We start from the raw sequence: 23,808 nt of genomic DNA on the forward strand, positions 1-23,808 counted from the left end.
ATGTATTTAATTTTCATACAAAAATCCTTGTTCCTAAATTCTATGTTCTTATGTAACAGACATAAAAATAAAAGTAGTGTTGTGCGTGGGACATATGGGTGGTGCGTCCACAGCGATGCACTAATCAATTTTGCCGTTCACTTTCGAGGAACGCTCGATAACGATATCATATAAATCGGCACACGTTTTTACGTATATTATGTTAGAAATATTCAATCAATACATTTTTATGAATTTTCATACTCCATCGAATGCGTCGTTGATTGATACAACAATTTACGCTCAATTGTTTCGAGCCACTGAATATTTTATAAAAAATATCAGCTCAAATGCGCTCTCTATCTAGGTACATTTACAAATCGTATGTAAGTTAGTATCACCATCTAACTGAATAATCTTCATTAAGCACTGAAAGTTTAATGTTTTTCTTGGGTGGTGTCCCTTTTCTCTTATAGAAATGTAATGAAATCCAATTTATTGCATCAAAAGACTTCTAAACTGTTTAATGCAATTCCTTCTATGCCAACTACTGTGAATAACTCCGGCAATCGAACAATATACATTATACGTTAAATGTTTGTGTAATGTTTGTATCAGTTATGCGGATGCCTACTTCAATATAGTATTTTATTTGTGTGTAAATATCTTAATTTATGCACATCGTGTGAAGTAAATATGCTTCAAAGCGGAAGTACGTACTTCAAATACAAATATGTATACGTGTTTAATTAGGATTGCAGAACAAACTTTGATTACTATTACAGTTAACTCAAACAGTTTACGGTTAAGCTTTTGCAACTATCTGTGTAGGTGAAATATGTTTCATTTGTTAAACTATCTTGACAACTAACTTGTTTAACAATTTTATTTTACCTATATATTTTTGAATATCCTATGTAAAACCGTAGTTAAGGAGTGTAAAAAAGTTAAAGTATGTTGATTTTATTAAAAAGCTCTCTCCACGATAAGAAACAATAAGTTGAAAGGATAATATGAAAACATATGTTTTTCCCACGAATTGGCAGCACGATCATGCTGCTCCCGACGAATGCTGTTGACAGTAATACAATTTAGAAATTAAAAAATAAATCGATATTACTTTTAAATTACCTTTACTGTGGAAAATATTCAGCGAGAGTACCGCTCGAGTATATGAATCAATCAGTACGCAAGCTACTACCTCGACTTGGACTTGTACGGTTGTAATAGCTAATGAGGTGTTAACGTGAGCGGTGTCAAGACTAACCAACGTTTGATAGCTTGAACGGTGCTCAGCCTAGTCAGTAGTAACTGGGGTTTACGATCTAAATTAAGGGCCACTTTTCCCACACTTCACTGACACTGACACTGACACTTAAGGTTCAAATTTTAAAGTACTTTCCCATTGAAAACTGCACATTTCACGATTGTATACGTTCTAACATTTCTTTTAACCTGCCATTTTAATTGTTCACCTTATCAAACAAAGGCATATTAAATATTCATTTATAGTGTATTTTAATCCGTTTTCAATGCGCACAAAAGCTGCTTAGAGTAACAGAGGTATCATTTGTATTATATACCTCACCGCAAATATCACTGCAAGCAACGGCTTATAAATGCGAATGATATTGATACGTACGATATTGGGGGTAGATTACGATTTGCTGTAGCTGTCCTTCTGTGTGAAGTGTGTTGGTTTTATTGTGTAAAGTGTATTTCCCTATTTCGCTATGCCCACTGCATTCATCATAATCAATTTATTTGTCATGTAGAGTAATGAGCTTTTAACAAACGTGTTGTATAAATACTTGTAGTACCTTTTTTTAATAAGCATATGTACATTTTAAGTATTAATTTTATTTTTGAATTTCATGTATACAACGAATAAATGTTATTTGCATTGGAAGACAAATTTTAAGGTGTGTCTGTAGGGGGATGTTTTAGAACTTCTGGGTAGCTTTTTAGAGATAGAAATGATTAAACCCGCAGCCTTAAATCCAGTCCCAGTATTTGTTAAAGTTTTACTGTCTTAATAAGTCGTCTTCGATGTTTTTCTTTCCTTACCTAATACTCTAATAATAATTATTGTCTTGTCGGGAATCGAAGAATCATGCTTCTTGTTCCGTTTACCACTACACCGATTACGGTTTTAATAGTAGCATTTATGAATTACTAGTAATTGTAAATAAAACTAAGGAAATACTAAAGCCAGGTAAAAAACGGAGCCCGAAATATTATCAATAAAATAATATCAATATGAATTTTATTTTAATAGGAATGACGACAATAATAATGTTAACAAAACTTAAACAATTGAATAAAAAATATATCTAGACAAGTGTTCGTTCACTCATTGTGAATTGTCTCCCAATTTTAATGATACGTTTGTTTCGTATACGGGTTGTAATAATGTTTTTTTGTTTATATCATCTAGTAAAAGTTCTATTTTTAAAAGCTTATATTAAAAAAAAAATATTTTACACTGTGGAGTAGAGACGAATCGTGGTTAGAATGTATTCAGAGTGTATATATTTATAATAGAACCTAGATTCGGGATAATTTCATTAAAATTCTTCGTAGATAAAATTGGCTTCCTCGATTTTTAATTAATAGTATGTACCCTTCATACGTCAATAAGGTTTTTATTACACTTGTAGACTCATACATCATATGCATAGAAAACTAGCATAGCCTCAACTTGCTGTTTCGGTTAGCTAAAAATGTTTAATTTACAATCTAGCGACTTCACAACAGTCACTACCTTTTATACTTTTTAATTGTGTTACATTCGCAATTTCACCCTTTTTGTTTTGGGGTCGAATATGTAAATACATATTCGTAAATTTATGTTATATGCGACGCTTGCGTTGTTCTCCAAATATATATGTGACAAATATGTTTTTTTTTATATTGACCGATGTAAGGAATGCCCTCTTGCGATCGTAATACACGCTACACACGGGTATGTGTGACAGCAAGAAGAAGATTTTAAAAATATGTACTGGACATGATGTGACTGTATAGAGATTTCGGCTGAATATGTAGAGAGGTCAGCTACCAACGTAAATGGTACCATACCGCTTGTATGTTGCAAAGAACGATGTGTTGATGATGTGTTAACATGATTTTACGCCGCACTGTTATATTTAAATTGTTCGGTTAAAAACATAAATATAAACTTTAGTTTAAATGAAAACGCGCCCTCTTTAATCGAAAACAACATATTGTGTAATTACTGTTTACTGAAAAAAATTTAACAACTTTTAATCAAGATTTAAAAATAATTATGTAGTTGATTTGATGTTACTGAATTCAATAAAATATTCCAAAGTCGGCTATATGGCGGACAGCCGATCGGTATGGTAAATTAATTTATTTCATTTCTAAGTTTATGGGACCAATCGGGAAGTACATTGGACTAGAGGAATTATTTTTGATTAAATAGGCACACTTGAAACGGTCTGAGTATTTTATTTTGTTAGCACAAAATCCACGGTTTAGTGAAGTCGAACCAAATGGCGAATTCATAGATACATTTTTTATGGTGAAGATTTTTAAAATGTTAGTTAGATATTCTGCATAATCCGAAATATAGTTGAATGAGTGAGAATATATTTTCAATACAGGTGGTGGTTTCAAAACCACAGTGTAAAATTAATATTAACACTTGAAATCCATTCATATATAATCCGTACAAAGTAAATTTTTAGATTTAAATAAAATATTTCAGCTTTTAGTAAACCATTTTAAAGGTTCCATTTATTTTACCAGCAACGGGCAGAATTATTTGCTCAGATTTATTATGTAAAAATAACTGTCACAAAATCGTACATATGTGTAAGTTGCGCTGTCTAAACTTTGATCAAAATTTTCTCTGATTTGGTTAGTGGTACAAATATTGTAACGAAATTGTTAATCGCGCATATTGAAAGAAGTTTTGGGTTCACAGTCAAGGTTCAGGTAGGTCACGCATTACTCTGTCGTTAGTTCACGCCAACACCGCTTTTAAGTTGCTTGAACTAAAAAATATTTTATTAGAAATCGTGTAATAACGTAATTTGATTGACAAAGGTTTCCATACCAGGCATTATTTTGAAAAAGTAATCCGTTGCCTGCGGAATAATTAAGCTAACAGAAGTGGAAATTCATTACTTAGTCACATCGCTGATGGCTTTCATATAACTTGCCCAAGGGCAAACATCATTTTGCACAATAATGCGAGTAAAATAATCAAAAGCATTAATCAACATTCAATCATTATTAAGTCAAAAGAACTAGAATTTCAGTTCTTTATTAGTTTTGCAGACGAAACTTTGCACTGAGGCTCTGTTTTTGTCTGACATGCAGTTTCAAAGGCGTAGTAGCGATACAAACTCACATTTCACTGGTTCCCCTAAATCAAGGCCCCGTCACTCAATCGTAAATGTACGTAACTACGATGGCCCTACCTCGCTTCCACTTGAAGAGTTTCATAAACTGACATGTATCGATATACAACACTGTGCTCACGCTTTGTTTCCCTCGGAATGTGTAATACGGAATTTTATATGTCTCAAATGTTGAAATACCGATGAAGGCATGCGGTTAAAGCTTCAAAATGTAATGTAAATATGATAGCTTATAATCGTAGGTTAATTTGGAAAGCTAATGATCCAAACAATTAAATTTAGAGCTTTAGTCCCATTTCATTAATAACCCAATTGATTAATAATTTCAAATACATATTAACTGCTGTTTAGGCTTATCCGTTCATTATCTCAAAATTATTTATCAATAAACATATTTCGAACCTAAAAGAAATATTACACCCACAGTTCTACATTATTGATTTATTGTTTGTCATACATTTTAAAGTTGTTTAGAAAATAACTTCTTGTTCTCTTATACTAATCATCGGTTTTTTTTTTTCAGGATAATCCTGTCCCAACGAACTTAGAATGCACAACTACTACGTTTGTTGGGACCCCAAACAAATGTTTGGCTGTGTGCGTGCCTCCATCTGTTATTTGTACTAATGATTCTATAATAAAACCAAAATCTTCGAGCTTAAATATACCAGTGACAGCAGGTCATATATCCCCGATGTATCCACGGAAATTTAAGGCGGAAACACTGTATGACAGACGTCAATGTCTTAACCATCGGTTTGCTAGCCCCAGATTGCTACACCTCAGTCCTTGCCGCGGTACGAGGCCTTCTTCCAGAAATTCCCTTTCGTCTCGACTGTCGAGCAGTCATAATTCTCTAATTACACAGTTTCAAACCGACGACTCAAGTTTCATAACACAAGCTATTTCCCATGATACCCTATCTGCAAAAACGTCTGATATTACTGACATGTACAATGTTCCCTTTGATAGTGATATATACGCGGTGCCTATTGATATGATCCGACCCAATCACGGCAATATCAGGGCCAGAAGCAAAAGACCACAGAGAACCAATAAAAGGCGTAGTAAGACCACAACCCTGATTCTCAACACCAATAATACGATAATGGAGAGGAATTATAAGCTAAAAGATACGAAACACAAGGACACGAAAACAAAAAGGCACTCTCTGCCGGGTTCCTCGTGCAGGAAAAAGATTTTGGCGGAATCCGATACAGACTCTTTACATTTGACACTGCGCGAAATGAGAAAATATTTGCATACGCTGTACTCGAGTTCCAGCGATTCAGAATGCCGGAACACAATAAATAAACAGAACGGGTCTATACTAACTACGGCCGCAGTCCATTCTAGGCAAGGACTGAAAGAGTCGAGTACAGCAGTTTTCTTAAAAGAGAGCAATGAACCAAAAACAGCCGAGACGAACAACAACCACAACAAAACGAACAAGAACACCGCGGACATGAACGTGAAGAGCAAAAAGCATAAAGAAATTAAACAGAAGGAATGTAGCATCATGGAGTTGGATACGAAGAAGAAAGGGAATCAGGGTACGAAGGTGAAAATGTCACCTGTTAGGATACTTTCGATGAATATAAAGCAAAGCTTTTGTAATCTGTTTCGTTGGAGGAGGTCCAGCGATGGAGATGGCGTAGAGAAGATAGGTCGTGGGTCGCCTCCTCCGGCCGTGAGGAGGGCTCTGCCACCGCTGCCGCAGTCGCCGCACCCGTCCAATTCTAGGCGATCAGCAAACGAAGATGACACTGTCATGGACTTCGCAACATCCATCCAGAAAGTTAAAGATGTAAGTCTTTTTTTCTTTATTATTTCTCAAAACAATTCATAATTTCTGTTTGAAATCAGACGGGCAAGCTATGTTTACTGCATTCATAACGAGATAAAATTAATTAAGATAATTCAATTATGTATTATTATGTAGGTAAAGTTTGCTTCGTTTGAAATGGTTTTACTGAAAACTCTCATCTTCACTATAAGACTAGATGCGGGCATAAATATTTAATTGGTATGTATGGTTTGCAGTCGGTAGTTGGGAGTTTCATGAAATATCTCCTGTTCGAGTCGCGCAAAGTTATTTGCTGTCAGCGTTTAACTTGTAAAACGAAATGACAAAGAACTTTTTGAACCGCCGCAACAAGAAGATTCTTGTTTATAGCTCTTCAAAATAATTTGCATAACACATTTTTGACTGATATTTTACCATATATCTCGTGGATAACAAAATTAGTTTGGCAAGACCTATGCTTTAAATAACGTCAATATGTATTGAGGTTTTAGGTTACTACATTTTGTTGCACACAAAAGTTTGTGGTTAGTTTAGTTTTTACTGTGAAATCGTGAAATGTAAAACGCGTTGGACGTATATTTTATTTATGCCTTGTTTTTTTAAAAGTTATTTGTATTTTATAGTATGGATGGTACTGGGGCCCGATATCTGTGGAATCCGCGGAGAAGATACTTTCAAATGAGCCAGATGGTTCATTCATTGTTCGGGACAGCAGTGATGACCATTACATCTTCACGCTGACGTTCAAGCTGAACGGTCTACGCCATGTTAGGATAGAACATGATCAGGGTGAGTCGCCTTTGCTTTTAGAAGAGATTCATTTTGCAGCTCCGTAATTAAATCCTTCCGTTCAAGATCTCTCCAAACATTACTTATTTTCATGTAATAATTTAAAGTAAATTGTCTAATTAAACATTGAAGTAACTCGCGATACTGCAAAGTAAGTCTCCATTATATAGCTACCAAAATAATTTAATGACTGAACACGTCTTCACCAATCATCGTATTGATTGTGTCTTCTTTCTAATAAAAAAATCCATATCATACATAATCCATTGGTTTAGTATGTGAAGTTACGAGGCCACAGACGATTACGTCCAACATAAGTGCACGCCAAAATAGATAGACCATACATCAATTAATGTTTCAATATATCAAGTGAAGCATTTTGTGATGGTTTCAGTTCCTTCCAATTGGGTTGGAGGCAACCCAAAACTTGACGATTAATAAGAGTGACGACGACTTCTTCGCGGCCGCTCTATTTAGAGCCAGTTCCCAAATAAGGGGCTATTTGGGAACTGGATCTAAATTGACATAATTCCAAAGTTTATGGAAGATTATTTCATATTGACTTTCACACTTAATAAGTGTACAGTTTTCTATATGAAAAATATTGATTCTGTATTATTAAATATATATATGAATCATTTATGAATTCTAAGTATAAACGAATGAGGTAGCTTTTCTCGGAATAACGAATGAGTGGAAAGCTCGAAGGGATCAAATATTGTTGCGATTTTTAAATTCCCAATTAGCGTTTTATATTCCATTATAATAAGTTGGTATGCATTCCATTATTCTGTGATATACAAGCTCAACATCGTCTATTTAGGAATAAATAATTGCAGACGTTCTTTAATATCGCCTTCAATGGCTGCATAGCCAGCTTACTCAGCCTGCTTCAGTTTGTTTTGCCATCGGAAGCGGTTCTGTTGTCTAATTTCGGACACCTAAGTTTTCGAAGTTCTTAGTTACTTCACTATCTCGGTCTACCGGGCTTTATTTTTCACACAATATTGAGAGTTTAGTAAGAAGCACTTGATAATGATTATTGACAATATATTTTTATTTACTGCGGTGATATAATGGTCTCTCTTTTAACAAAGAATGGGTCCAAATGAATGGTCCAAGAATGGGAAAGCATTTGAGTTTTCATTGAAGTCAAAAAATTGAATGAAATAGACTCTCTATTAGGCTCTTTTATCTAAATTTTAATTTCCTTTACTTTGTACCGAGCTCATATCACAGGTATGTTGCACCTACGACATACCAAATGTCGGCAACAAAGGCATGTTCCGAGAAAGTTACGAAATACCTGCGAAACACATTTTATATCGAATACTCTAACAGGATCACAAACCTAGCGAATGAGGTTCTAGAGATATATGAGTTTTTCTCGCTGTGCCCGCTCGTGTATTGAGATATCCGAATATGCGGGCTATCACGAAAATTCATAACAATTGTTATCTTGGCTCTCCATTGTGTTTTTTAGTTCCTATTCCACGAGTCCCATGCAACATAACTCCACACCGACAAAACTTTTTTTATATAGATTATGTTTGTCAGGCGGAATATTCACTATGCATAAAGTTGTGGTAAAATTGTTGAAACTATTGTATTTGACATTGTAAATTAAACTTCTATAAGCTCCCGATTGAAAATTATATTGCATTATAACACTGACTATTCTAAAAAGCGGAGTGGGAGAACTCTGTTATTTTCAACCCTAACCAGAGCTTCTACTTATTAAGGAAGGATCCTTAACTTCTATTCGTTGGTAAGTCCCTGACAAGAAATAAATATAAACGAAATATTCGGCTTAAATATTCATTTCATTCAATCAATAAATTTTTGGCCATATCGTTAATGGAAAATTCAGTACGAGTTTCAAGTAAATTTTCATAACGAAATAATTTTTTTTAATAATTTCATTAAGTAGCCGACCATGTACGATTTTAAAATGTGGACTATTCTGGAATATAATATATATTTACAATAAGGGTTTGAGGGATTTTGTGTAATTTTATTTTTCTCTAGTTATAAAATTTTAATTGTTTCGTATATAGGTCTTATTTACACCAAAAAGAAAAACTTGACGGAATTAAAAAATAAATTTCGATTTTTTACTCTTATTTTTTATCTTCTATGTTCTGAGTATCAGCAAGTACTTGTCGAAAATACGCAGGGAGCTCAATTTTTTTCGTTATTTTTGTAAAATTACCACACAAGTTGATTACAGTGCGACGCGTCAGGAGTCTTAGTTTTTTTAGTCGATCGTATATCGCCGCAGGGAGAAAATTTGAATTTTAACCGAATTATGCGCCGTCGATGCCACGCTAAAAAATTTTTAACTTATAACGTATGTCAATTATCGTAGTTTCCGACAGTAATATAGTTACCCGGCTCGTAATTTTTTCCGTGTATATCATAACATATAACATAACATAGAAACAATAACATATGATTTGCTTCACGCTTTTTGTCCGTAGCCGAAAGCACTAATCTTACAAACGTATCATATTGATCTAATTTGTTGGAATTTGAACACAAGTGATAATTTTTACGTCCCGGTCGTATTCTCGTAATCGTTCGAACTGGGACGCCAATGCGTTGCTGTTTTGACTTTCTTGAAGTAATGTCCCCCTAGATGAGGCCAAAAGGTGACCACGGTGAATCTCCATCGCTTTGACCCTCGTGAATGAATTTTCATTGGTAATAAATTTATCGACTCATTACTTCAATTTGTTTGTTAATATGCATCTTGCACTTCCTTCAATGAAAAAATGACACAACGTATAGAGTCTAGTATTAGAAGGGCCAGTCGATGTGAGGCCTATAATTTAAATCTAATATTGTCAGGGAAAATAATGCTCTCGCGTAGTTACGACTCCAAATGCTTTAAATTAAAATAAATATTTATTGAATTAATTCAACAAGTACGAGGAGTGTTTAATAAATGGTATCATAGTCCACACATTAGATATAATAATAATGAAATTCAATTTTCTTTAAAAATTAGAAAACATTTGTTTGCGTTGTGTGTTTGTAAAAATGGATAAATTTGTAACACAATAACTCTGCTTGATTATTTCATATGCTACGGTTGCGCCTTGATGTACTAAGTTCAATTGAGGAATAACTTCTATTAACTACAAGCACGGGACGCCCTACATCAGTAGTGACTGAACAAATGATTGAAATCTTTGTCCTTGTGTCTATTGACATTATTATTATTACTAAGTATCCACATAAAATCATTTGGGTATGAAAATAGCGTAATAATGCCCAGAATGAATTCTCACGGGCAGAAACAAATGTAGACTTACACAGCTTATAATTATAAAACATGATCTTGACTGATATGGCCGATCCATAACTATGGACGAAACATGGGTTCCATATTGACCGGAAGCGAAAAAAAGTCCGTCTTTCGCTTAACTCCGAAGAATTTAGGCAATTCCATCCACCGGTGACATCACTGGCTGTTGTTTTCTGGGACAGCCAAGGGCTGGTAAAGATTGTATACATTAATTATGATGCTTTACCTGTATGTACTCTAACGAAGATAGATCTGAAGATTATGAGGCCTACTGGTCACGGTATAAAAATTTTAAGGCATCAGGAAGTAGAGTTTTAAGAGGAAATTATTGTTTAAGAATATCTTTTATACAAAGTGTGCAAACCTTAACGTCTACGTCTACGTCGAGAAATTAAATAACATTTAATTAAAGGATAAAAGCGGGCTTTTCTCAAGTTTTTTAATTTCTTAATTAAAATCCTATTGGTGTAATGATTTAAGATATGTAGCGGTAGTGACTCACACTCTAGGTTGTGTATGTTTCTTTTGATTTAGCAATAACGCTTCACTAACTTCTAGAATATCAAGAAGACCGGTGGCGGAACCGGTGTGGCTCAATGTTTTTTGTCTTGGATGTAAAATGAGAGACGAACGTTCCATTTCAATGTGATTGGTCAATAGTATTATCCTACTTGACATAGACACGAGACTTGTAACGTGATATTACGATAATAAGGTAGTCCGTACCTGGGCTTTCGAGCTCTTCAATCTATTGTTATGTTAATGAGTCTCCTTGAATTGCATAAGCTAGCTATAAAATGTTCCCATATTTCAGAATAAAAGTAATATTATGTCATATTTTTTTATAAACTTTAGGATAGCGAAATACTTGAGAACATTCTTTTAAGTTAAGGATAAATAAAGTTTTTTTTTTTGTTGCGGGACAATATTCGAATTATGTAGAGCATTGTGAATGTTGGCTAAGGATGGCTTTGTATGTGTAATACCCATTACAATATTTGATCAGTTCAAACTATTATTAGTAAATTACATTTTATTAACCTACGTGTCATTAAATCAATATGTTTAATCTCTCTTTGAATTGATATTTGTTAGAAACATTTGACTTATCATTTTCTATAAGAAGTTTTAAGACAATTGGGAAATCTGAATCAGATACTGAATCGATTGCATAGAATCTCTAATCAACACAAATATTAAGTAAGCTGTATAAATAAATTTTCATTTATTATGTCTATTTCAATTTGAATACGATTAAACTAAAGAGAAAAAGTTGTTTAGACCAAATTATGAGACATCCGTGGCTTGAATATTGCAACTCATTTCAGTATTCCAAGCTTGAAGACAAAGTTTTCAGCTTAATTAACCCCATATACCATATATTGTATGTATTAAATATATCTGGGAAATGGAACATAGATCGTGGAGTTCATAAATGGATGAAAAATTAATAACGATGAAAATATTCGTCGATTTTCTTTTCCTTGTATTCGAATCGTAATAGATACTATCCTACGCGCAAGGGTTTCATTACACGGCCACTTTGCGTAATTAACTTTAATAATCTCGGATTTTTCATTATCAATATTGAATTTTAATTAATTAAAATATGATTGTTTAATATTCCATTGAATAAAAATGTCGTAATGACTTCTAACTATTTGACACCAGACGGATTTCATATGAACGAAATAAAAGTTTTTTAAAGCTTATCGAATACAGTTGAAAGTTCAACGTGTATATTACAATGCTTTGTAAGAGCATTCAACCAAAAAGAGCTTTTGATATTAAAGGTACGCCTCGGAGCCTTTCGTAGAATGTTTCTAATAAAATTTGTCGTAAATGTAGAATGTTCATAAACATTTCGTTTCGCTTGAATAATATTATAAGGCTATTGGGTTTTTTTTACAGTTTTTTATTTAATTATTCCGAGATGAATGTACAATATGGCTTGCATGTATCATGTGTCGTTTTAGGTAATTTTTCGTTTGGCGGATGCACAATGTTCAAAGCTCAAACAATTGTGGAGTTTATTGAGAATGCTGTGGAGACATCAAGGAGTGGACGGTACTTGTTCTTTTTGAATCTTCGGCCTGTGCTGGGACCCGTGAGGGTGCAATTGCTGTATCCCGTATCCAGATTCAAGAGGGTTCAGAGCTTACAACATATGTGCAGGTTAGTTGTTTATATAGCTTTAGATAAAAAGATAATTGTTCCACTCGAATTTCTTAAACGCTTAATCGTTTTTCCACTATATATATTTTATATTTTCAGATCTAATAAACAATTTTAAGGTTTAGTTAATAGGCATTCAAAGCACTAGAACTTTTTACAAGGAACGTATGAGTTTAGCGAAAGCGTCAGTCTGATTTTTACGTAATAATGTGTTGTTTGTTGTTTTACCTTGTTTTATGTAATACGAATGGTAATTGCAACAAGTCGTAGATGTTTCTATAGAAAGCGTTTGTTTTTTTATAGAACAAGGTGCAAAGGAGCAAGAGGCTCGTCTGGTTTTAAGTGATCCCGCCCATGGACATTCTCAATGCCAGAGGGCTCGAGTAGCTCTTTTCTTGGTGGACCCTAAGTCGAATTAAATTTTAAATTCTTTTTTTATACTATAGTAGTATATAGTAGGCTATTATAGTAATGTATTGGTCCCATAATTGGTGTATTTAGGGTTATTTTATAGTCTAGAATTCGAACCGGTACCCCGATATCCATAGCGCCGCATCGCATTCTCTTTCTGAAAATTCTGTTTACTATATACATCATATTTCAAGCGTATTTTAAAAAGTTAATGAACGGACGAGTTAACTAGTTTTCCAATAAACTCGGTTTATTATATTTTTAATTAAAATCAGTATTCCTCTCGTATAAATTACTGGAAACCTCTCGTGTTAATTTAATTTGTTAAATATCGTAACTATGTTAAATCAAATATACAATGTTGAGATTATAACACCGATAAAATTATTAAAATATTTTCAATTTCATAGGGGTTTTCATATTTTAAATATTTCAACAGGTTAAACCTATAATCCCTTGTTTAAATGTTGAAAATATGACAACGTTATCGGCTTAACTGGACTTTTTTAAAGGCCGTTTGTTTAATGTTGATAAGAATTCGCAATACCAAAGGTTCAGATTCCTATAAATTATTAATTGTATACAACTTCTTTAACGTTATCTCGCGATTCTCTTTTTCCCCGGCGTTTTATTTAAATGTCTAGTACAATATTAAATTTTCATTCCGATAGGGCTATTGTAAATATTCAATATTGAGTCTGCGATTTCAATTGTTTCGTTCTCCAACTTTTACGAAGAATCTGTATCAACGATGAGTCTCCCAATACCATTTAACAAGGAAATTGCTACTCATGTACCCATTACATGACTAAAACAAACCACCTTATTACGTAATTTCGTATTATACTTTCGAACAAGATTTTCTTGACCACTTTTACTACGAATTTGTTATTTAATGTTAAATAGATTGTAACTTGTTATAGCTAAAATTTCTCGGTTCCAGGTTCGTGATACTCAAACAAGTTCGTCGTGATTTGGTGACCAGCCTGCCTCTACCGCGACGTCTCTTGGACTACCTCAACGCAACGCACTACTACTCTGAACTACTTGCTGACTTATAGGTTATGCTTTCACAACTAAAATAAATCACATTCTCATATAATTCGTCCATTACATTCATACTTAGATAACTTGCAATGCGAGCGCGGGCGCGAATTTTATCTCTTTTTTATTTGATAATTAACTACAATTTATAACGTAGGTACTTCATTAATAATTAAATTTAATAATTTACAAAAACAAATATTTGCAGTTCAGAGATAATTGTAGTGGATCGCGTCCTACTTATTTCTATGACTTAATTATTTTTCTAATTAGATGTATATTTTATGCGCTAATATTTGATCGAATAAGTTAAGTATTACATGAGTAAATTGTTTTTGAATATAGTAATTGCTTAAGTGTTTATTGGCGCTCTAACGGCTGGTAAATTTTTTTGCTGGTTTATTTTAATAAATGAATTCGGCCCAAATGAAATAAAAATCGCGTCCGTGTTTTAAAAATTAAGTTTGATAATGGAATTATTAGTCAATTTGCGTGTATTCGTTTATAGATACTGGTAGAATGATATCAACGGATTGTGAAATGTTTTTATATGAAATATAAAACTTGCAAATTTCTTCACTTAGATAAATCTTTTTCATAGCTTTCAGGCTGTGGTAACAGTATTATAAATAAGTTGTAGTTATATGAATTTAAATTCAATTATCCTTGATGTTTTGATTGTATTATTTTCTTGTTTCGCTATACGTAAATAATATTGTTCATAATAAGCTCTTTTAATATCTCCATTAATTTATTTTATGTATTTTATTTTTGACGTAATTCGCCGTTTTATAATGTATCGTTGCTAATTCACCAAAGATGAAAATTGTAAATGAATTAAATTATTGTTTTTTTTTCAGTTATTTATATTTTTTTTTAACATTTTATGTAAACGTTCTAACACTCCCCGCTTCAGAGCTCTGTGATTAGAATAACGGTTGTATAAAGACTGAATTGTCTTGCAGTGTACAAAAAAGATTAAATCAGTCGTCCAAGATATTGGTTAGCGCAAAGTTAGCTAAAAGAACTAAATTTTGGACATTTACTTTATATAAATGTTAAAAATTTTAATCACAAAAACATGTGTTAATGGCAATTTAAAAAAATAACTTTTTAAGATTTTTTAGTTTAAATAATGCTTAACCAATTAAAGACAAATAACCAAGAGATTTCAATTTATTACTTTATGGTCACTGGCTTCTTTAATTTTGTTTTATTAAATGGGATAATTCTATAAAAACTTCTTGATAAAATCGTAAAATTTGTATAATGTGTGATAAAAGTTTCCGCTAAGCGTAACTGTCCATGATGTTATGGGTTAAATCTCTTATAAAAATATATTATAACACATTGGTACAATGGCGATAAGTCGTTAACATTTCAATATTCTTAGGTTTTAATTGATATAAAAAACTATCGTCAAATTAAACACAATGTATAAATTTCTAATACAAATAGATTTCGGATTTATGTGTAAAGAGTACAAAAATAGCTTTGCTATGAGCTTTTACAGTATCTAAACAAATAGCAAAAACCACATAGGAATTCAGGTTTTTCTAGTAGAAATTATCTAACTTTGTTTAATAGCTTTGCGGGTAGCCGCAAAAAAATTGTGAGATGGTTGGACGTCAGAATTGTTGACGTAGCGTATAACACATTTCAGTCATGCAACCTGGGATATATCATAAATGAATTTTATGATATATTAAAGTTCTATGTTTATAAAACAATTTCAGGCTGTAGAGAACAAGTATTACATATTTTTTATTATAAAGCCTTTTAAGTTGTGTACACGATAACTTTTCATTCATAAACGTAGCCAACGTAGAGCTCCTCTTAGAGCTTCTTCCTGATTAATGAAATAGCTCGATATAGACTAAAATGTCTAAGTTAAAATGTTAAAGAAGCCAGTTACTTTGACCTGCCTGATGGCTTATGTAAATTACAAGGCTCTGACAAAACATAATAAGACATTACACACATTTCTACATAACACTTACGATAAAATGATATCTGACCCATTTTAACAGCAGATTGACATAGCAGTGTTTTCTTCGTGAATTCAGGCGACACAATATGTACAGTGATGGTATGAAAAGATTCCCGAATGTCCTGCATTAAGGACCACTTTTGCGTGCTTCACTCCATTAGTTATGAGATATTTCTTAAGAACCGAGTTTCGTCTGATTGCTCCCGTTATGAATGTTTAAAATGTACAATTTGATCGAACACGAGAACTAAATAGTATGCACACAATTGTGAACTATCTTGATTTATAAAAAAACTTTGATAATAAACCAATAAAAAAATTTGTTATAGTTTTCGGTTCAAGTAACGTTAAATAAAAAAATATTTTATTAAAATGGTTTGCTGGAGCCGCAAATACAGATCGGAGGGTCGAGATAGGGTCACAAAGTTATTTTTTATGTAGTTTGTATCTAGTATGTAATGCACACATGTGCGAACTTAACACCAACTAGTAAACCCCCAAGACCCTCGGTCTATTCTAGGGAAATTAGATGTCCAACGCTAAGCTTGAAGAAAATTAAGCAAGGACTGAACTTTTCGTACCGTCCTCGATATATATCGTAAATACGCACTCGTCAAACATATGTCAAAAACACATTAAAACAAATAAGCGACTCACAATTATGCATTTCAATATGTTGACATAGAATATTTTTATACACACTATTATTTTGTACAGTTGGTGTCATAGTGTCTAGTGTGAAGCTTGACGTTTTCGAAACTATTCAAAATTAACTACAAAACGTTTACAATTTCAAAAATAATAAGTATTCTGGTATTTAGTATGGTAATAGTTGCATCTTCAGCGTTGCTCATGTAGGGATCAACTTGCTTCATGCTTTGGGTGAGGTGGTATGACGTCGACTACAAGTGCCTTCTATATCGCCCTGTCTTGGGCAAAGGCATACCGTCGTTACCGTCTTAGAACATTATCTTTAAGGGTATAGGGATGGGTTCACATTCTGCTCGTGGTTAAACGATACATCATAGTTGAGCCTATACCAAATACCATTATTTCTTTAAAATATCAAAACGACAAGATTCACGCTTGACACGCAATATGAAAGTGCTCTTAAAATAGTCATAGTAATTCGAAGTTCAATCAAATTATTTTGAGAATACGCGATCCGATAAATATCAAACAATGTCAATTGAACTATCTTTATAGTCTATCAATGGTCTACAATTATTCGTTTTGATACTTGTTTGACATTATAAATTTTAATGGTTCCGTCGTATGTTCTTAATTAGTAGAATATAAAAAATAAAACACCAGAATTGTATGCTGTGAAAGACTTTTTTTAAAATTCAAAATATGTGAGATGGAAATCGCTCAGTTACCTTGAAATAACTGTAGGCCATTAACAAGTATTTATGTAACTTTTGATGTCTAGCATAATCTAAATTAAATAAAGCATTACAAATGACACGACTGTCGTAATGTAATGAGAAGAAATCTCGTGAATTTCTTCACCGTTTTTACAAATATGATTCGCACTTGACTGAGTACAAAGAAGTAGATTGTCTGTATATATCGCAGTTTAATATATGTTAGCAATATGTTATGTGAGTCATTTGTTCTATGATATTCTAATGTTTCGTCTCATGGTAGATGACCTTCTCATGGTAGATGACCTTCTCATGGTAGATGACTGTGTCATGCGTATTAAGCGGAAAGTCTTAGCGTGTTTCTTATTAACATGAAATTATTCGTCAATAAAATAAAATTGTTTGGGCAAGGTTTCAGTTAAATAATGATTATAGCACCACTGTTCTGTGCCTTGTCACGTGATCGAATAGCCCTTAATCAAAGGCGTGATTATACCTAGGCTGTAGTTTTAGAATTTCTCTTTCAAGTCTTTGAGAAATACGATAGAGCAATAAAGGTAAGGTAGATATAGATTAAGCAAAATATATATATTTTGTACGCTTATTCAATAGGTTTAAAAGGTCAATAAAATAATTGTATGTACAATGTTCAGTTAAAAGTAATTGATTAAATTTTTAGCAATACTTAGGAGTGTCGCTTTGACGACAATTCCTCGTGGAAAATCTATAGTATGATTGTATAATCACACGGTTACGATAACTACATTCTTCTGATCTTATTTATTCGCGTTTGATAGTTGAACGCAGTTGTCAATATTTATTCACATTTAAAATCTTATCAATGAGCTTTTACAGACATAAAAAATTACTACAATAATGATGACTTGCAATTAACAAGGTACATGGATGCGTAGAAGTCTTTTAAATTAGAAGTCTTCTAGGGACTTACAAATACGGCAAACCAATTTTTCATAAGCCGACCACACACTTGCCAGCCAACCATTATCAATGTTTGCTCCTGATTTATAAAAAAAACGCTTAAAGTCTTATATTATATACACTTTGTACTATACATATGAGACAAAACCGACCTATAAGCATCCCATTCAACCCATTTGGGTTTATCATTTATCATATCAATTTCTATTACGACCATAAAAATATTTCGCCCCATTGTAGAAATTACTTATAACTGCTTCTGGCACAGCTATACTGTAAATTATAGCCCTTATGTACTTAGAGTAGGATTCAAAGTCGAGTCGCTAAATCCCGGCTCGCATTATAACTTTTAAACCAATATGCAGCGCTATATTCACGCAATGGTTAACTTTTTACCTCATAATCATTGTTAGAAATCGTATGCTCTATCATAAATGTTGAAGTAGGTATAGTTTTTGTAGACGTAGTTGTTAGACTTCGTGCGGTTGACGCACAGTGACTGAATAGACTTTTAACAAAACGCTAGGTGTAATCACGTAGATCTATATTTGCTACTATCGGCTATTTTAAAGGCTTACAGTGTATGTACACACATATATCACTACAAGGTGAATGCAAGACGCACTTTTCTCCCTGGATGTTTTGTCCATTTTGTTCCACTAAAAAGTGATTTAACTAAACGTCTATTAAATTACGCTTCGATGTGAGCGTGTTAGTTAAAACAGTTTTGAAGCGGGTTAATTTTAAAGTTTGGTTTAGAGCTATGGGGTCCCACACCTGGGGCCTAAATTTCTCTATTTGTCATTTCATGTATATAGATAGCTATCATGCTACTGTCATTGATATAAAATTGTGAATCTATCCATCTATAAAGACCGATTTAAAGAATCTTTCCGTAAGTGATTGCCGTTTTGAATTGAAAATCCGTGTCTACATGCCTTACCAGCGTCTGTATCAATCGAATACGTAAATGTTTGACGATGGTCAGGCGTGAAGGTCACCCAAAGATTATTGTACAACGACCTGTTAATTGTAGCTTTTAATATATCAGAGCTCTATTTGAACTTACAGAAATGTTTTTCGAATAATTTTCTACGATTTTTATACTGAAGCATTGGGAGAATTTTGAAACTTTAGCCTTAGACTTTGATTATTCTAAGCATTATTGTGACAAATTGTTTCAAACATGTTTATACGCGTTAAATTACGCGTTGTAAAGTGCATTAATGTGTGTCTAATATTCAAAAGTTCACCTGAAACTATGACCGTGTGTCAAAATCAAAATATTTCATATAAAGGTGTCCTAAGTCTATGAAAATTGTTTGCGTTGTTGAACTGATATAATGCTTAGAAAATCAACAGATTTTGCAATAGCGTTGTTTAGCATTTTTTGAATGAAATGGCCTTACCGGGCCTCGTAGGATAAGGTTTATTTTAGTACTGTAGACATTCTGTCTACAAAGTGATACATATCTTAGCTTTCGATCGTTTGCACAATTTTACATTTGGGCGATTGCTATAATTTGCGTAATAACATTAATTAGATGCCTTGTGGTATGTAGTATATATTATATTTTCATTACATAATATGTACAATTATTCGTGACGTATTATAATCTTATTGTACACATTGCCAGCTAAGTTACACTTGCCTATAAATTGTTTTATTTACAGTTTTATTCCATATATGGAAATAATGTTTACGGCACGTAGTTTTAAAATGTATTTATTCCAAGGCCAGACCATACGACGTTATTCTTTGTTTTTTATCTCAGTATTTAAATTATTTGCGCATACACAAGGGCCAAGGTTATTTCTGTAGCATGCTGGTTAAAGTCAACTGTAATAAACAACTCTACATTTACTTTAATCTAAGGCAACTAGATACTTTGTTTTAACTCAACCCAGAGTCTTCGGTATTGCCTATTGCCGTGTGCATTATCTAGGCCAATTATAACTGAGCTAAGATATCAGAAGGTACCATAAAACTGGGAAGAATTTCTTGGAAACAAAAGATGTTATTTTGAAATATCATAATAAATTCATGTAAATTTTACATTACAATACTTTGAAGGTTATTATTGTATAAATTGATTGGTTGTGCAATGTTTGGATGTTTTTGTTTTGATGTTATTGCGGGTAATGCATAAGTCATATATGATAATAGAGATATAAAAAGCAAAATACATAACCGGATTGAAAGCGAAATATGTTTTCAACTTGGCCCTTGTTTTTCGTTATTGTGAAATCTTGTGAATCCTGTATGATGATTTTGAAACGGATGACAATCTTAAGGTATTTATTAATTCCGTAGCAAAACCAGCAAATTTATTTGACGGGCATTGTTAAGCGATGTCTTCCAGACTAACCACTTTATAAAATCTTTGTGTATGTACTCTTTCGTCTCTTACCGTCAAACGCTGTGGTGAAAAGAGACTTTAAGGCTTGGACAGTTCTATCGTAACACGAAATAATATACATGAGGCAAATAGGTTACAAGCCTATTTCTCCCTTCTAACCCAAATTGTTAGGGAACAAACAGAAACTTATAAAATATATATTAAGTTTATTTATTACATTGGAATGATTAAATATGAATTATTTGTTACTAAAGTGATCAAGTCATGAAATGAATGGATTAATGGAGTTGTAACAATTTAAATATTGCAACTATGGCCCTATTGAGAGCCCACGGTTAGGTCCAAATAGTTTTAGACATCAAATTTCTGAGTTTTTGCTGTTATATAAGAATGCTGTTATGCATCAATAATATTTATAATTGAAATTAACTACTGCCAAATTATTGTTTAATTTTGATCCAACCCAGTCGTAAAGTTTCAGGCGGTGTAATATTTTTGTCTCTACTTTTCCACTCGTCAAAAATATTCTTTCTGACCGTTGAAGTTTGCACAGTTTTTCCGACTCCGTATTTGTTGCGTCTCTATTATTCTTCATTGATTATTTTTCGTCGATTCAGGCCTAATACATTGGTACTGATTGTACACAAACCTCACTATATAGTGACTATAATTAGGATTTGTAAAAAGATTTATATGGAAAGTTCTTTTAACCTTCCTTCCGATCGGCTCACTGGGCGCCGTTATGGCAGCACCAACACCGCTGTGGACACATCCAGCCAGGTGAATGGCGTCAGAGAGTATTTTAATCCTAATAATAATAAATATAAAGAAAAGTTCTTGCTACCTTTTATCGTTTTCATATCAGCGTAAACAATGAGACAAAGAGTACAGTAAAATTATTTATGTTATTATATATAATGGTAAATGTTGACATTCTGAAATTGTATTGAATTTTTGTCATAATGATTGTTTTTACGTTCTTGTGTCGTTGCTGGCTGGCCTTTATAGAAATAAGTAGTTAAGGTTGATGTTAACGTTAAAACATATAATCACTCATAATAAATGTTAGATGTTTGGTGTCTATTAAGATTAAAAGTATGGAAAAATCAGTTTTTTGTTACAAAGGTAAGTAATACTTCCTGAATTACAAAAATTCCATTTAAAAAGGTGACCAGACAAGTATTAAAGTTTGCCTATGTTAAACGAACCCACGACTTTGTGCTAGAACTTAGACATTTGACAAAGGCAGCTTTTTATCAATCCGTAATCTCAACTAACCTTACATATATATTAATGCCCAAATACCAAATATATACCCAAATATGTAGATTTATATACATATTTGTACATATATATATATATATATACATAATATTGATCACGCATGTGCATATACATGTACACGTGTAGATGTATATTGTATATACATATTGATCACTCATATATACACATGCGCATAGATATAGGTACGTCAGGTCATGGTTCTTCGTAGCACAGACTGCAATATGATTAATTACTTCAGACTACATTTGGTATGCAGTCGACGGAATATCATTGGAGTGAATATTGACATATATTCGTTTACATCAGCCTTAGCTACACCCTGTTGATTTGTATAGTGTTAATAAAGGCACAAATTAGTTTGAATAATGTTATTTGTGTAGTGGTTTGTTTATTAAAGTTGTTAATATATTTATATCGCGGTTACGTCATACGCATTTGATGCACATCGTATAATACATAGGTTAGTACATTCTGTTTTATAAAAATGGGAACTGGTAATAAATAGGTTCCAATGAAATTGTCGTTTTATTTTATATCCTTAATCCAGGCTCATATAGCAATACAAATACCTGCCAACTGAAAAGTGAAATTTAAAATATTTATTTTACAATCCAGAGATTCGGAAATATTTAACTAAATTTGATGTAGTTTGAACTTTTCCCTAAGTTAGAGTATTTAGAATATACTGAACATCACCCACATATACGTTAAATAGACGATCCTTTTTGTAATTGGTTGAATATAAAAATTTCGTAGATTTTTATTAATTTTAATGTGGTTTTATTCTAGAAATTTAAACGCTACTATCTATAATCTAACCTAAGGTGACTACTCAAAGCAAATGAACACATTTTAAGTTAATAAATATCTTTCAATATATTTCATGTATTCAGTAAGCGTATACAGAGCAGTTTCTTCAACAAATTCAAAATAACTATTCATACAGGTAACCAAGTAGACATATGAACGTCAGCAGAAAATATGTTAAACTCTAACGATACGCTTAAAATTTAAAAACAGGTATATTTAAAAGTAAGTAATAAAAAAGAAATTCGCTTGAATTTCCGGTAACTGGTACGTAATATAATAATATGGCAGTGCGTCCGACTGCGTAAATTCGATCACTGGCTGTGCACCACTAGACCATCATGAGGAAACCGACTTAACACCAAAAACACAAGCATGTCACGCACATACTCTCATTACGCTCTTGGACACATGGAAATCTGAGCCCAAAGCCAAGTGTAATAGCGCTTTGTTTTATTATTACCTAGTAAAATTTTCATATCGCCCCAGTAAAACCTATGACAAATTCTCGACAGGCTTTTTATTTTATAGTAGGTTGTTAGGTAATCAAGCTGTACCTCCACACAGTGTTGTGTTCCTCGATATGTTTTCTATTTTAGTATCAGCCACGACTTACTGAGAATCGCAGTCTTAATCTTATTTTTCATTCTACTAAAGCAATATTATAGCACTATGAAATCGTGTATTATTTATTATCTTTCAGTGTTAGTATTAAAAATTGCGTGACGTAATACTTGAAGGCTCCCTTAGAGCATTAATCACAAAAGCCTTAAATGGCTAACTGCTAAAAAAATCACTGCTTACATAGGGATTTAACGAACGAACTAATCCATTCAATTCCTATTTAATTGAATGGATTACTTCGTAAGTATTTGTTGTGCATGTAATAATTAGATAACATAGGCTTTAAGATCGTTAATAAACTTACCGATACAGTAATTCTTTATATGTTAATAAAGAATATTTTTCTTATCTAGTTTTACATTACATAGGCACATCGCATTGTAGGCTTCATAAAATTGAACGAAGAAAATGTTGTTAACTTACGCAATCGGAAAGTTGAAGGATGTATGGGTCGAAAGTCAATCGTCACATTCTATTATAACGCCTACTAAACGCGGCCAATGAGGGTGCTGTGTTCGGAATAGAACCGCC

General features: G+C 32.8%; 1 protein-coding gene across 2 annotated transcripts in view; it reads left to right on the forward strand.

Annotated features, from left to right (window-relative positions):
* LOC123718531 overlaps positions 1 to 14,726 on the forward strand; it is a 47,691-nt gene extending 32,965 nt beyond the window's left edge. Inside the window, exons 2-5 of one of the 2 annotated variants that reach the window (XM_045675133.1) lie at positions 4,894 to 6,177; positions 6,801 to 6,966; positions 12,253 to 12,451; positions 13,806 to 14,726. In XM_045675133.1, the coding sequence (XP_045531089.1) occupies positions 4,894 to 6,177; positions 6,801 to 6,966; positions 12,253 to 12,451; positions 13,806 to 13,923 (1,767 nt within the window). In that variant the 3' untranslated portion in view covers positions 13,924 to 14,726. The remainder of the gene's footprint in view (positions 1 to 4,893; positions 6,178 to 6,800; positions 6,967 to 12,252; positions 12,452 to 13,805) is intronic. The other variant, XM_045675132.1, reaches the window with a different exon arrangement.
* The last annotated feature ends 9,082 nt before the right edge of the window (positions 14,727 to 23,808 follow it).

Source organism: Pieris brassicae, chromosome Z, assembly GCF_905147105.1.
Source record: "Pieris brassicae chromosome Z, ilPieBrab1.1, whole genome shotgun sequence".
In the NCBI taxonomy this organism is placed as follows: Eukaryota; Metazoa; Arthropoda; class Insecta; order Lepidoptera; family Pieridae; genus Pieris; species Pieris brassicae.